The following is a 14356-nucleotide window of genomic DNA, read 5'->3' on the forward strand; positions in this document are numbered from 1 at the left end:
GTGAGTGTTGCTATGCTACATTACAAAAGCCATTTCCTCAGTAAATAAAGAACCTCATTTCTGCACTGCCAGAAGGGTGAAGTGAGTGAACACTCATCTTAATTTCACAATGATGGCCATGGGGTATATGCTAAAGCCAGAGATTTCAACGACAGAAATAGAATTTGCAGTTATTATTATTCAACATTGTTTTATAATCAGATATCATTTTGCTGTTGCATTCAGATGAGGCTGAAAAGTCTCAGAATTTGATTTGAAGAAAAAATAATGGAAATCTCAAAGCTTTGTATGGATGTGGGCTCAAATAAATTAACATCTGCTCATTGTGTCCAATCAAAGCATCATAAAAGTTTGGACTGTAAGAGTTTTGACTATAATATTAAAGTGAATCAAAGCAGCCAAATCATGAAACTTAAAACAAAATGATTGATTTTACTTTGAATACTTTTGTGACTAAAGAATATATTATTTTCATTTGAAGAGGTTCATTATAACCAATCTATTTGTAAGACACTCATCAATAATATTGATGGCGGCTCTCTGGAATACTTGATTCTGATTGGTCAGTCGTGACATTCTGACCATTAAACCCAGGCAACTCATTTCCTTCATACTGTAGCTGTGCTATAGTCTCATTTCTCTCATGTCACTCTGGGTTCACTTTCTTCTAACATAATAAAAGAATTCCAACTCAGATCAATATTTCATGTCCGTTTATTTATTTATAATACCCGTGTAATAATCACCAGACGCCAGCTCAGATCAGCACAGGCTGTGTGACAAATGATCTAAGATTCAAATTTGAGAGAAAAATATACCGAATGTCACCCACCCAATTTTCATTTGTAATTCTCTCTCTCTCTCTCTCTCTCTCTCTCTCTCTCTCTCTCTCTCTCTTTCTTTTATCTGCTCTTACAGACCAGATAGTGCACCATTCTTCTGCAGAGGTTTGGCCCCACAGCTACGTCTCCCAAGGTCTTTACTGCCTTTCTTCCTCTGATGCTTGGGAGCCAATTAGTAATGAACAGTCAGGTGTGGCCTCTCCTGCCACTGGTTCATATGTCATGGCAGTCGGGACTGAGGGCGGATATGACCCAAGTACTGCAGCTCACTTCCTGTCCCAACAGCAACAGCAGCATTATCAGAACCAGTTACATCAGTTCCAGCACCTGCAGCAACAATACCAGCAGCAGCAGCTCCTGCAGTATCAACAACAGTCACAGGTGAGTCACAAAACTACAACTCCCATAAGCCTCTGCTGGGGCAGAGTCATAAAACTACAAATCCCACGAGGCCTGTTTCACGCTGCACACGTAAGCTGTGATGTGCATATTTATTTCATCATCCACATGAACAGGTGCTGATGTGTTGGTAGGTCAAAATCATGACACTCTTTGTGTCCGGAATTATTAATTTATTAAAAAATATGTAAAAAAAAATGCAAATTCACTGAATCAATACACTTCTGTAACCAGAATGTTTATCATATCTGAATTAAAATTAATTTGGATAATTTTTACGAGGCATAAAGTTAAAACTGTTAGTGATACATTATCATAATATAAAAAAAAATAAATAAAAAAAAAAGATAAATTCTTAATGCTTCATTTTTTATATTTTTGAATACTTTACAATAGGTCCCTTTAGTTAACATTAGTTAATGCATTAACTAACAATGAGCAATACATTTATTACAGTATTTATTCATCATTAACGTTAATTGATAAAAATACAACTTGTTAGCTCATGTTAATTAAATATTAAAATTTACAACTATTGATTTTAATAATGTATTAGTAATTAAACTAAGATTAATAAATGCTTTAGAAGTCTTTTTCTTTGTTAGTTCATGTTACAGAAAAAAAATGTTAACAAAATGACCCTTTTATAATTTATGCCCGTGAAATTCTCAATGTGGAAACCAAGAAATGACTTTTTTTTGTACAGAACCGTAGCTTTGTAGCCGAAACACAAAGTAAAATGTGAGCCTTCATCATTTACGCACTGCTTATGCGTGTGGCATGAAAGCAGGATTGAAATAAGTCTCTGCACAATCATCTCCTGTATTAGTAACAGAGGAGTCATAAAATGTATCCTCCATATGCCTCTGCAAAAATAGTTTTTGGCACATTAACATAAGTCTCCCATAAGGCTGTGCTGCAACAGATCATTAACAGATACAAATGTATCAACAGGTGAGGTACAAAATTACCATTCCAATTAGCTCATTTGTGTGTTCTGCAACAACATCTCTTGCTCTGCTGGCTACAGCATCATGTTTGTGCTGAAATAGCACAAGTCCCGGTGGTCAGTTCAACAACGGCTTTAGTATCAGCAGTAAGAGCAGTAAAAACTTAATCATGTTCCATCATCCAGCCATTAACCAGAAGCCATTGATCGTCACAGTAATTGAAGTCTCACTGGAGCAAATGGGGAATCTAATACAACAAATCCCATCAGCCATTTAAATATTACAAATGAATTGGAAAAAATATTTGAAAATAGGATAAGACAAATAAACGTATTGACAAATATAGTTTTTTTAATTTAAGCATAAACCTCACTCATTTTATCTAAAATTAGACTTTTCAATTAAATTAAAATTATTCTCAAAAATGTATTTGCTTTGAAAATATATAGATTATTTTATTGAAAAACAGGACAAAATTATAGAGTAAGAAAATGAAAATTTAAATATGATGACATAAACACACACACACACTCACATATAAATGTAAAATATATACATATATCCCCTTTTTTCAAAAACATTTTTAAAGTTTGCATTTTCAGGCCCCCAAAACGGCATTGACTTTTGGCCCTTAAATCCGTGATGTTACTGTTAGCTAAAGCTAAAACGATACAAAATTGTTTCTGTTAACTGAAATAAAAAAACTGAAATTTTAGATGAAAAACTATATATATATATTTCACAATTAACTTTTTTCCAAATATTGTTTTTACTAAAAATTGTTTATAGTCAATAGTTTTATTAATAATTGCTGATTCAATTATGTCATTGCTGTTGTTTTATGAGATGCATAAATCAATCCTTATCATATTTATAATAAAATTAATTTTAAATATTATACTTTATCTTTTTATTTTTACGAGTTTCATTTTTTTTTTCTGTAATCAAAGTTTGTCATTTTGGTTTCTCTTTGCTTTGGTTCTTGGCATAGAGATTTTTTTTTTTAAATTTAGAAAATTATTGGGAAAACAAAGGAAGCTGAAAGAGTGGGCTTTCACTATTGTGCTCTGTTACTGCAATGGAAACTTGAGCTGTTTTACTCTCTATTTGCAGATGTTGGATCAAAGACTACACAGTGCCACTCATTCTTTACAAGCTACTCCCAACAGCACCATCCACAGCCTGCCCTCCCGTACTCATCCCCCGTTAGTGGATCTGTGGGGGACAGTGGGGACAGAGACCTATCAGGCAGACATGATGGGCTACATGAGCATGCCTGTAACAGTAGAAGGAAATCTAACAGTCCCCACAGAGGAGGTGACGACAGATCACTCACCTTTACTGGAAGCCCAGGAGGAAGAGATCAAAGTGAGTGGGAAAGAAGTGAAGTGGCCCTTAAATGACACTGATGCCACACTTAAACATATCTAAATGTCACTGCACTAAAAGTAAAATAGCAAGTGATATCTGCAAACAATTGATGTTTGATCTTTTCTCAAAACTAACTTGAATGAGAAATGAAAGAAATGACTTTGACCCAACTGGTCCCAAAATATTTTTAGTGGATGTATGAAGTCAGTTCACACAGGCGCCATAGCAGAGTGTATAGCACATATCACAGGTGTAGTTCATCACATTAACTATGAACATGATTATGCACATGACAGACAATTATAGTCTGAGGGTATGTTTACACAACAAAGAAGATGGAAAAGTTTTTCCTTTGCATTTTTCTGCGTACAGGCAACAACATTGTCAAAATAATCCCTGTTCACACAAATGCCGAAACGACTAAAAACATTGCATTATTCATGCCAGGTCAGTAGTTGGCGATGTCAATTTGTAAAGAAACACTATGCATATATAGACAGAACACATAATGAACAAATTCGTGGTTTTGTAGTTTACGCAGAGATGATAACTGTATCCTTTTTTCAAAAACATTTTTAAAAGTTTGCATTTTCAGGCCCCCAAAACGGCATTGTCTTTTGGCCCTTAAATCCGTGATGTCATTGTTAGCTAAAGCTAAAACGATACAAAATATCGTTTTTTGAAATAAAACTGAAATAAATAAAACAGAAATATTAGATGAAAAACATTTAGGTTACTAATGTCACCTCACCTGTGGAGCAGATAAACACACGTATCCCTCCATGTCCGGTTGGGCCAGTACGGCATAACTAACAAGACCTGCTCCTCGTTCTCCCTGACCTTGCATAGCTGTGTGCCAGAGAATTCGTGCCAAGGGTCCCCTCGGTCAGGGAGTAAAATAACTGGTAGTGGGACGTGTCCGGAGAGGGAACCAGGTCTACCTGTGCGACCCTGAAGTGTCTCCAAATCAGCTTTACTGTCTGGAGGTGGAGTCGCCATTCTCCCGGGAGCGTGGGCTGTTGTGAGAGCTTGTCGGCTGCACGATTGAGCTCGCCCAGAATGTGAACGGCGCAAAGCGACCGCAGTGCTTCTGACTCCAGAGGAGACGGCGAGCGAGTTGCGAAATGCGACAGGAGAGTAGACCACCCTGATTGATGGTTGATGTACGCAACGGCCACAGTATTGTCCGTCCAGAGCAGTACAAGCCATACTGCCTCCAACTCAAGGCAGTTGATCTGCCAGTGCAGTCGAGGTCCTGTCCAGGAGCCCGAGGCTGCACGCTGGTTGCACATGGCACCCCAGCCGGTGGTGGAGGCATCTGTTGAGACAACAACATGCCTGGACACTTGTTCTAGGGCAGGGATCAGCAACTCCGGTCCTGGAGGGCCACTGTCCTGCAGAGTTTAGCTTCAGCCCTGATAAAAACTCACCTGCCTGTATCTATCTAGTAATCCTGAAAACACTGATTGCCTTGTTCAGGTGTGTTTAATTAGGGTTGGAGCTAAACTCTGCAGGACAGTGGCCCTCCAGGACCGGAGTTGCTGATCCCTGTTCTAGGGGAACCCCTCCCTGTAGAAACGCAAGGTCTGACCATGAGCTGAAAGTTTGGTGACAAGCTGGGGTGACTGTCCCCAGCTTGTCACCAAAAGCTGGGGTGACTGCCGAGTCCCGAGATGGGCATGGCAATGCGGCACGCACCCAGTGTGCCGCGTTGCCATGCCCATCTCGGGACTCGGCCGTGAAGACATTGCTGAAACGGTCTCATATGAAGCAACCCGAGTGTGACTGCGGTTGCAGATGCCATATGCCCCAGAAGCCTCTGAAATCGTTTCAGTGGAACCTCTCTCCTGCCCTTGAATGAATTCAGGGAGTTCAGCACCGACTGAGCATGTTCGATCGTGAGACGTGCTGTCAGATTGACCAAATCCAACTCCATACCGAGAAAAGAGATCCTCTGCACGGGTGAGAGTTTGCTCTTTTCCCAATTGACCCGAAGCCCCAGATGTCTGAAGTACTGGAGCACCAGGTCCCTGTGTTCACACAACTGCTCTCGCGAGTGGGGCAGTATGAGCCCCATAGGAGTCCCTCATAGGAACAAGGGCCGCCCGCCTCCATGACTTTCGGGAAGACACAAGGCGACAGGGACAGCCCAAAGGGGAGGACTTTGTACTGATATGCTCGTCGCTCGATAGTTCATGCAAAGCGCATGAACAATCTGAACGTCGAACATGACTGACTAATAGGGAACTTAAATTGTTGCCTGGGTAACTAACTGAAATACAATAACTAATTTTAAATACTAAAACTGAAAAAATAAAAAAAATAAAGCTAAAAAGAAATGTTAAAACAAAAACGAATTCATTTTATTAACTAAAACTAATAAAAATGGAACATGCATATAACAAAATAACTAAAACTTAAACTAAAACTAAGAAAAACTGGAAAAATAAAAGTTAATTCAAAATAATAATAAATACTATAATAGTATTATGATAAAATAAAGCTGATCCTAATATTGTCTTTTTTTTTACAGTATACTGAATCTATTGATTTATCATTTAAAACCTAACAAACATCTATTTCTGTCAGCAGCTAGAAAAGTATGAATCCTGACTACATTTTCTGTAACTCCTCTCACTGTTGCAGTCAGGTATGAGCTGCTGTGTACAACTTTTCCAGCATTAAAGCTGAAGTGTGTAATTTCTGTGCTAATAGGAAGCTGCAAAAATGACTTTTCAAACAGGTTTTTCAAACACTCCACCCATCTCCTTTTGGTCAGGCAAAAGCATAGTCCCAGCCCCAAACTAAGACTGTTGGCTGAATCAATGTTTCTGCTGGTTTGTTAGTCAAATAAATTCGCACGTTCCATCATCACCAATATGCTCTCGGCCTGTACATTATATATCTTTCATTCCTTTTAAAAATATATAAATTTCAATCCATATATTTTAACATATCAAACAGTGCCATTTTTGAAGATGGTGCATGACATTAATTGTGACCCCAAATCGATTAATTAACAGAACTTATTCTTCCACCACCTTTGCATGATGTCATTAACGACAGTCCTATACTGGCACCACAGATGAACCTGTTTTTATTTATTCTCCTACAGTCAGTTTCAACAGGGACAAACTGCTGAACATTCGGCAGTACAACTACAAACCACTCAATCTATCATCGGTTTTTGATTATTCAGACATTTTGCTAGACAATATAGTTGGAGGGGCAGCGGCACTGCTCAAGTGCTCTAAATTCTTGTTTACTTTCGCCTAGCTCCACACCTCGAGCCTTCGCTGACTGCGCGCTTACCTCTCCAAACGGACGAGGAGTTTATACTTGATGCGCTCACCGTTGGACTATTCTTTGAAGTGACGAGGTCGACTCTGACTAATTGTCCTCTAAACCATCAGGAAGCAGCGATGAGAAGTAGTAATGTACACATATGATGATGTTTGTTTTTATTACACTTCAACAATTCCACACTTCAAATGAACCAAAGAATCGTGTAAAACCCAGTAAACCTTTAGATTACTTGTGACAACAAAAAAATATGGACATGAGAACATAAGTATTAAACTAAGTAAAACAACAAATCTCTTAAATATTTTCTACTTTAATTAAACGTTTTCATTTAATTTCATGAATATTATATTAAACATTGACCTTTATTTTCATTAAAAGGGATTATTTCTGCTAGTGTAGGCTCATTTTGTAAAATGTAAGCAATTCGTTTAGACAAACTGAAACTGGGTGTTGGTAAGATGCTGGTAAAGACGTACCTGCTTGGTCATAATCGCCTCGAAGTCGTGCATCTTCGGAAGTGGAGCCAAAGTTACTGTGCGCACCACCACACAAAATGGGTTTGCAAGCATGGGAAGCGAACTGGCGCGCTAGTCAAGCTTCGACAGTGTAGCTTTAGAATCGTGTTGCTTAGCATCCATCTGGCAAACCTCTACTCCCTCCCCAACAAAACAGACAAACTTCTTCTCCAGTCCTGAACAAATAAAGACTTTTCAAACTCTGCTGCTCTGTTTTATGGAAATCTGGTTGAATCAAGCCTTTCCGGACAGCGTTACATCTGCCAGGCTTCCAGCTGTTCAGAGCGGATTTTGACGCAGAATGAGCAGGGAAAATGCGAGGCGGTGGGACATGCTTCTACATCAATGAAAATGTTTCATGAAGATGTGCTGTCCTGATCTAGAAGTTCTCTTCATCAACTGTAAGCCTTACTACTCGCTGCTGGAGTTTTCCTCGTTCATTCTCAGAAGTGTTTACATTCTTCCACAAGCGTGTGTGAACGCAGCGCTGTAACAGCTGGAGGATCAGATCACAGACATGGAGCATATAATAATATGCTTATAATCATTCTTGGTGACTTTAATAAAGCAAATTTATCCTGTGAACTGCCAAATTACAGACAACACTTTACATGTCTTACCAGGGACAGTAATATACTGGACCACTGCCACACCACAATAAAGGATGCATATCATTTTGTTCAGCTTTGGGGCTCTCTGATCACTATCAGGTTCATCTCATACTGACCTACAGGCAGAAACTTAAATCATCTGAAACTGTAGTAAAGACTGTAAAGAGATGGGCATTGGATGGAGCGGGCATTACAAGCCTGTTTCGAGTGTACTGATTAGAGTATTTTTGAAGCTGCTGCCATCGATCTGGACGAGCTCACATATACTGCTACAATATATATCAGTTTCTGTGAGGATATTTGCATTCCTACAAGGACTCATTCAACCTACAACAATGACAAACCATGGTTCACAGCAAAACTCAGAAAGCTTCATCAGGCCAAAGAAGAAGCCTACAGAGGTGGGGACAGAGTCTTGCATAATCAGGCCAAAACACACTGACAAAGGAGGTCAGAGTGGCTAAGAAAAATACTCTGAAAAGCTGAAAAAACAGACACTATCCCCCAGCACTCTGTCAAATCAACAACTGGCTGATGGCCTGAATGAGTTTATTGCAGTTTTTAAAAAACTGGTTCACACTCCACACCCGTTCTGACCTTCTCTCCATGCATTCATCAACACCTTCAGCAACCACCTTTCCCTCCCTCCTGCACTTACAATCTGTGAAAAGTATGTGTCCCGCGTCTTCCAGCAACAGAAGACAAGAAAAGCACCAGGCCCATATGGCGTTTCACCAGCCTGTCTGAAATCCTGTGCTGACCAGCTGACCCCTATCTCCACAAAGATCTTCAATAGGTAACTGGAACTATGCAAAGTCCAAATGCTCCACCATCATCCCCATCCCAAAGAAACCCAAAACCACAGGACTGAATGACTACAGACCTGTTATATTAACATCTGTGGTCATTTGTAAGACTGATGCTGGCCCACATGAAGACATCACTAGACCCTTGCCTGACCCCCTGCATTTTGCTTATCGGGCAAACAGGTCTGTGGATGATTCAGTCAACATCCTGCAACATCTCGACAGACCTGGTCCTGTTTGTGGACTTCATTTCAGCTTTCAACACCATCATCGCAACACTCCTCCAGACCAAACTAAAACTACAACCAAGCTCTCTGACAGCTAGGCAACAGCTAGTGAGACTGGGATAATTCACATCCTACACCTATACATCAGCACAACAGGATGTGTGCTCTCCCCACTGCTCTTCTCCCTCTACACCAGGGGTGCCCAATCCTGCTCCTGCCGATCGACTGTCCTGCACAGTTTATCTCCAACCCTAATCAAACACACCTGAAGCAACAAATTAAGGTCTTCAGGATCACTTGAAAATTAAATGTTTGATTAGGGTTGGAGATGAACTGTGCAGGACAGTCGATCGGCAGGAGCAGGGTTGGGCACCCCTGCTCTACACCAATGACTGCACAGCAAAAGCCCTCTGTCAAGCTCCTGAAATTTGCAGACGACCTAGCAATCATTTGCCTCATCCAGGACAGTGACGAGTCTGCTTACATACAGGAGGTTAAAGAGCTGACAGTCTGGTGCAGTCACAACAACCTGGAGCTGAACACGCTCCAAACAGTGGAGATGATTGATGACTTTAGGAGAAAGCCCCAAACATTCCCCCCTGTGACAACAGTGGAGTCATTCAGGTTCCTGGGCACTACTACCTGCCTCGTAATTGGGTGGTGTGGCGCAGTGGATAAGACGTCGGGTGTACGGCCTTTGGTGTGAGAGACCCGGGTTCGAATCCACTGTGAGACACCAATGTGTCCTTGACAAGCGGCAACCTCCCCGTCTCTCTCTTGAAACCAACACGGAAGTGAGTTAAACTGCAATTCATTGACTGGCCGCTTGGCCTGGCTGCAGAAGTGAGTCAAATCTGTATCTCCCTCATGTTAAAATTACCAACTTTACAGCAGAAAAAAATATGTTTACAGCCTGGATCTCTATGTGGCTTTGGTCTATACAGCTAATTTTGCCCTTCATAACAACTGTGAGGGGGGTGAAATATTTTATAACTCGTCCGTTTAGTTGATTAATATTTAAATTTAAGGGTGTGGCCAGTGGCCACTTGAGTGACAGATGGATTGCCGCTGTCAGTGCTAGCCGTTTGTCTGCTGTTACTAGCCGTCACTTCACCTCAGCAAATGTTAGCTGCTAACTTGCCATCTCTGCAGTGTTTGTGCTTTTTTTCGGGATTATTTCATACAATTTAATACTTGGATACAAAGCCCACGTCTTTGGATTCCGTCGTTATCGTTCGAGAGAACAACCAGCGCTGTATTTCAGTTGTTTTCCTCCGTGAACCTGCACTAATGGATGTCTGACAATTTCGTTGCTTTTTGGGGTTTTCAAATTTAAAACGTCAATAAATGCTCGTTCGTTCTGCTCTCACGGAACAGATGGATTATAATATGCTTAACGTTATGTACCGTCAGATGAAATCATGCGGGCGTCGGCGCTTTCTCCGTCCATGCAATAAATGCACATGAATGAGCGCGGGTTTTTATTAGCGCATTTACTTGCACTTCAAAGGCAATATATCTATGGTTTAACCCATTTGAGAGACGGCCAAAATCAGAATTTAAAATGGACTGAATAAGCTCTCTACGAACTTGAGCAATGCCGCGCTGACGGACCATGAAAGAGTGACGGAAATGTACTGTATGCACATAAATCACTGTCACACACAAACACTCTCGAAGTAATACACAGTCTCACTTGTAGCCATGTCTTTTAACTATTATAATATTTCGAAGGGCAAAAATAGGAAAGTTTAATTGGCTTTACATCATCAGCTAACTCGATCACGTCGAGGTGATTTCAGATAGCCAGGCTCCTCAGCTCCACTCACGCCCCGCCTGTTTGCCTATTTTCTGTTATCCGGGAGTGACGCAAGGCCAAGATGGCGACGGCCGGCTCCGCCCACTTTAGGCTTCAAAAATGCTCTTCAGAAACCTATGGGTGACGTCACGGACACGTAAATGTAAATGTACTCTCAGGACCTGAAGTGGAACAATCACATTGACTCAATTGTGAAAAACGCCCAGCCAGAGGTTGGACTTCCATTGCCAGCTGAGAAAGTTCAACCTGCTTCAGCAGTTCTTCTCCGCAGTCATAGTGTCTGTCCTCTGCACTTCGGTAACTGTCGACTCTGCTACCAAATCAGACCTCAGAATACTACAGCGGACTGCTGGGAGAATCATCCGTACACCCCTTCACACTCTCCAAGAACTGTACTCATTCAAAGTGAGAAAAAGGCTGGCAAAATCACTCTGGACCTCTCACACCCAGAACACTTCCTCTTTGAACCGTTGCCATCTGGTTGGCGCTACAGAGCTCTGTACAGCCAGGCACAAGAAAAGTTTCTTTCCTCAGGCCATCTACCTCATGAACAACTAAATGCCCCCACATGGGCAATAAACATGTTGTCACAGATTCTGCCAATATGCCCTCAGCACCAGCACCTGCTCCTCCCATCCGTTCACCAGTTCTAACCAGTTGCACCTGTCACTGCCTAATTACCTCTTCTACTCACCATCCACACTCACCTGTTGTCCGGTCTTGTCGGTCTCATTTTATACTTATATTTATTTAGCATACCATACCTCTTATTCCCATTCCCTTGCATTGTATAAAACATACCTGTACATACATGTCTGTTTTGTGTATATTTTATGAATTTATACTGCATTTATTCACTTATTTTACTTTTTATTATCTGTCTTGTTGCTGTCATGATTCTGTCTGTGCACTGGAAGCTTCTGTCTCCAAGACAAATTCCTTGTATGTGAAAGCATACTTGGTAATAAAGCTCATTCTGATTCTGACTGTTGAACAATGTAGTTCAAACGACAGAGGTGCAACCATTTTACTACGTTTTCAGGAACCAGTCTCTAGTCAATTTCTCCAATGACGCATCAGACTAACAGCAAGTTTGCCGTTGTACAGGAAACGCACCCCTAGGGTCGATCAAACAAAAAATGTTTTGTTTACACTTTTTATGGGTGACAACTTGAAAAATGACTTAACTGAACTACTACAAGTAATAATAGCAATTTTAACATTGTGCTGTTTATTTTAGTGTCCCAAAACAAAACCTGTTTGGAAACTTACAAAACATTTGTTTTGCAATTTCGTTTAATGAAATGACACATACCCAGACTAATGTCCAGCCTCTTTTCCAGGAGGAAGATATAACGTTATGTATGGAACCAGAACCAGTGACATTAATTCCATCTCCAATGACGCAGAGAGAGGAAGTGACCTCAATGGGAGGAAGCAGTCCAGGTCAAGCCCCTGGAGATTTTATCACAGAGCGAAAGGCATCTGATGTCTCACCGTCTGTAATTGAAGAGCTTGAAGAGAAGGAGGAGGAGTCAGAATCCTTGCCTGTAGACATCACAGCAACCAACTAAGTGGCCGGCGAGAGACTTGAGCTGGTTTTGACAGACATTTCAATCAGCATAATCAAACAATATCAACTCCTATTTCAGGAATCAAACACTATTGTGAAATTCAAGTGACTGCTCGAACCCAAAATGGAAAAGCAGAACTGACAGTTACTGCACTGCGTACGTGAACATTATGATTTTTTTAAGCCTTATATTATGGATGTCTGAAAAAGGAAGGTACAGAATGGAGTTGGGAATTCCTTGGGAATGGAGAGAATGAGGAAAACTCACCAAGAAAGGAGCGATAGAGACGGAGGTATGTAATTCAGGAAGATGAATATGAAGAACTTTCGGTTAAATATGTGCATGCTTTTACAAGGAGTGATGGCTCTCGTTATTCAAAATAAAGACAATAAACTATAGTTAATAAACCATAATGATGATAATAATACAATTATTTTCTAAGAAAACAACAAAAAAAGTGAAATATATAATTGTAAAATAGACAGTAACATAAGCTTTTTCCATGCCCTCCAGAACTTCAGATCATACACAGACGCTTACCGTATGACATCGATGTGATTTGACCACACAAATTCTCTTTTCCTCTTCAACTACATTTGGCCTTTTTTGAAAGTTTTTGACGCTATTAGGTGGAACACAAGTTCAGTGTTTCAGGGCTGTGAAATGTGGAAATCGTTCAACTGAAACAAGCCACTGCACAATCTACACAATTCTGTCTGCTGTTTATATTATATGTAAGGTATTCAAGCCCTCATAGACTCAAATACACATAAAGACAAGTGCATAGGGTTCAAAAGTTTGGGGTCTGTAAAGTTTTTTAATGTTTTTGCAAGAACCTTTTAGTCATCAAGGCTGCATTTATTTGATAAAAAAACTCAACAAAAACAGTAATATTGTGGATTATTATAACGATTTAAAATAACCTTTTTCTATTTTTATATATTTTAAAATAATGATGTAATTTATTCCTGTGATGCAAAGCTGAATTGTCAGTATCATTGCTCCAGTCTTCAGTGTCACATGACCCTTCAAAATCATTCTAATATGCTGATTTGCTGCTCAAGAAACATTTCATTTTATTAGCAACTGTTGAAAAGTCAATATTTTTGTGGAAACGGTAATAGATTTTTTTCAGGATTCTTTGACGAATATCGAGTTAAAAAACAGCATTTATCTTTACTGTCCCTTTTGATCAATTAATAATTTTAAATTGAACACACTAGCTTATTCAAAGGAAAGAACCAATGACACAAATACACACAAATCTTATTGACCCCAAACTTTTGAATGGTAGTGTACAAATATATACTCTATACTTTTGCTCTACAAAGGCCAAAATGCTGTACCTAGTACACAACACTGGAACCAAGAAAAATGAAAATGACAGATTGATTTGATTTTCAATTTTAATGATGTTTTGCCTTTGCCTGACAACAGACTATCCTATTGTTCTTAAGCTAATTATAAATTATTAAATCACATCCCAACCCCATTTTGATTCAAGTAGTACGAACTGTCACAAGTTGGTTATTAGCAGATTTTGCAATATGTTTTAAATATTTATTTTTGGTTTCACTTTATTTTGACGGCCCCTTTAACACATTCTGTTGACTATAATTAACGTTGCACCAACATGTCTACTAACTCTAGTTATACCATGGTCTGGGTGAATACTCGATTCTGATTGGCTGCAGGGTGTCCGTTAAAAAGTGATAGAGGACACCTAGTAAAGGAGTTCTGGTGAAACTGACTGTTTACCATTCGAAATTAATAAATAAATGCGCTGGCAAATCAGCTGTGAGTAACCATAGCAACAGGCAGTAAACTGAAGGGTTCTACGAGCTGAGCGGACTATAAATATCTCCGGTTGTCAAATAAACCATCAGGCGTAACCAGGGAAACCAAGTTATTGTTTGTAAAAACTTTAGATTTCGAT

General features: G+C 39.9%; 1 protein-coding gene across 4 annotated transcripts in view; it reads left to right on the top strand.

Moving 5' to 3' along the window:
• The window catches only part of fam131bb (family with sequence similarity 131 member Bb), a 51364-nt gene extending 38533 nt beyond the window's left edge, over positions 1 to 12831 (top strand). For 2 of the 4 annotated variants that reach the window (XM_081388576.1, XM_081388577.1), the window contains exons 6-8: positions 919 to 1223; positions 3305 to 3559; positions 12190 to 12831. In XM_081388576.1, the coding sequence (XP_081244702.1) occupies positions 919 to 1223; positions 3305 to 3559; positions 12190 to 12420 (791 nt within the window). In that variant the 3' untranslated portion in view covers positions 12421 to 12831. Of the gene's footprint in view, positions 1 to 918; positions 1224 to 3304; positions 3663 to 12189 lie in introns of those variants that run through there. The other 2 variants (XM_081388579.1, XM_081388578.1) reach the window with 2 other exon arrangements.
• Positions 12832 to 14356: the final 1525 nt, after the last annotated feature.

Source organism: Scardinius erythrophthalmus, assembly GCF_964197995.2.
Source record: "Scardinius erythrophthalmus genome assembly, chromosome: 16".
In the NCBI taxonomy this organism is placed as follows: domain Eukaryota; kingdom Metazoa; phylum Chordata; class Actinopteri; order Cypriniformes; family Leuciscidae; genus Scardinius; species Scardinius erythrophthalmus.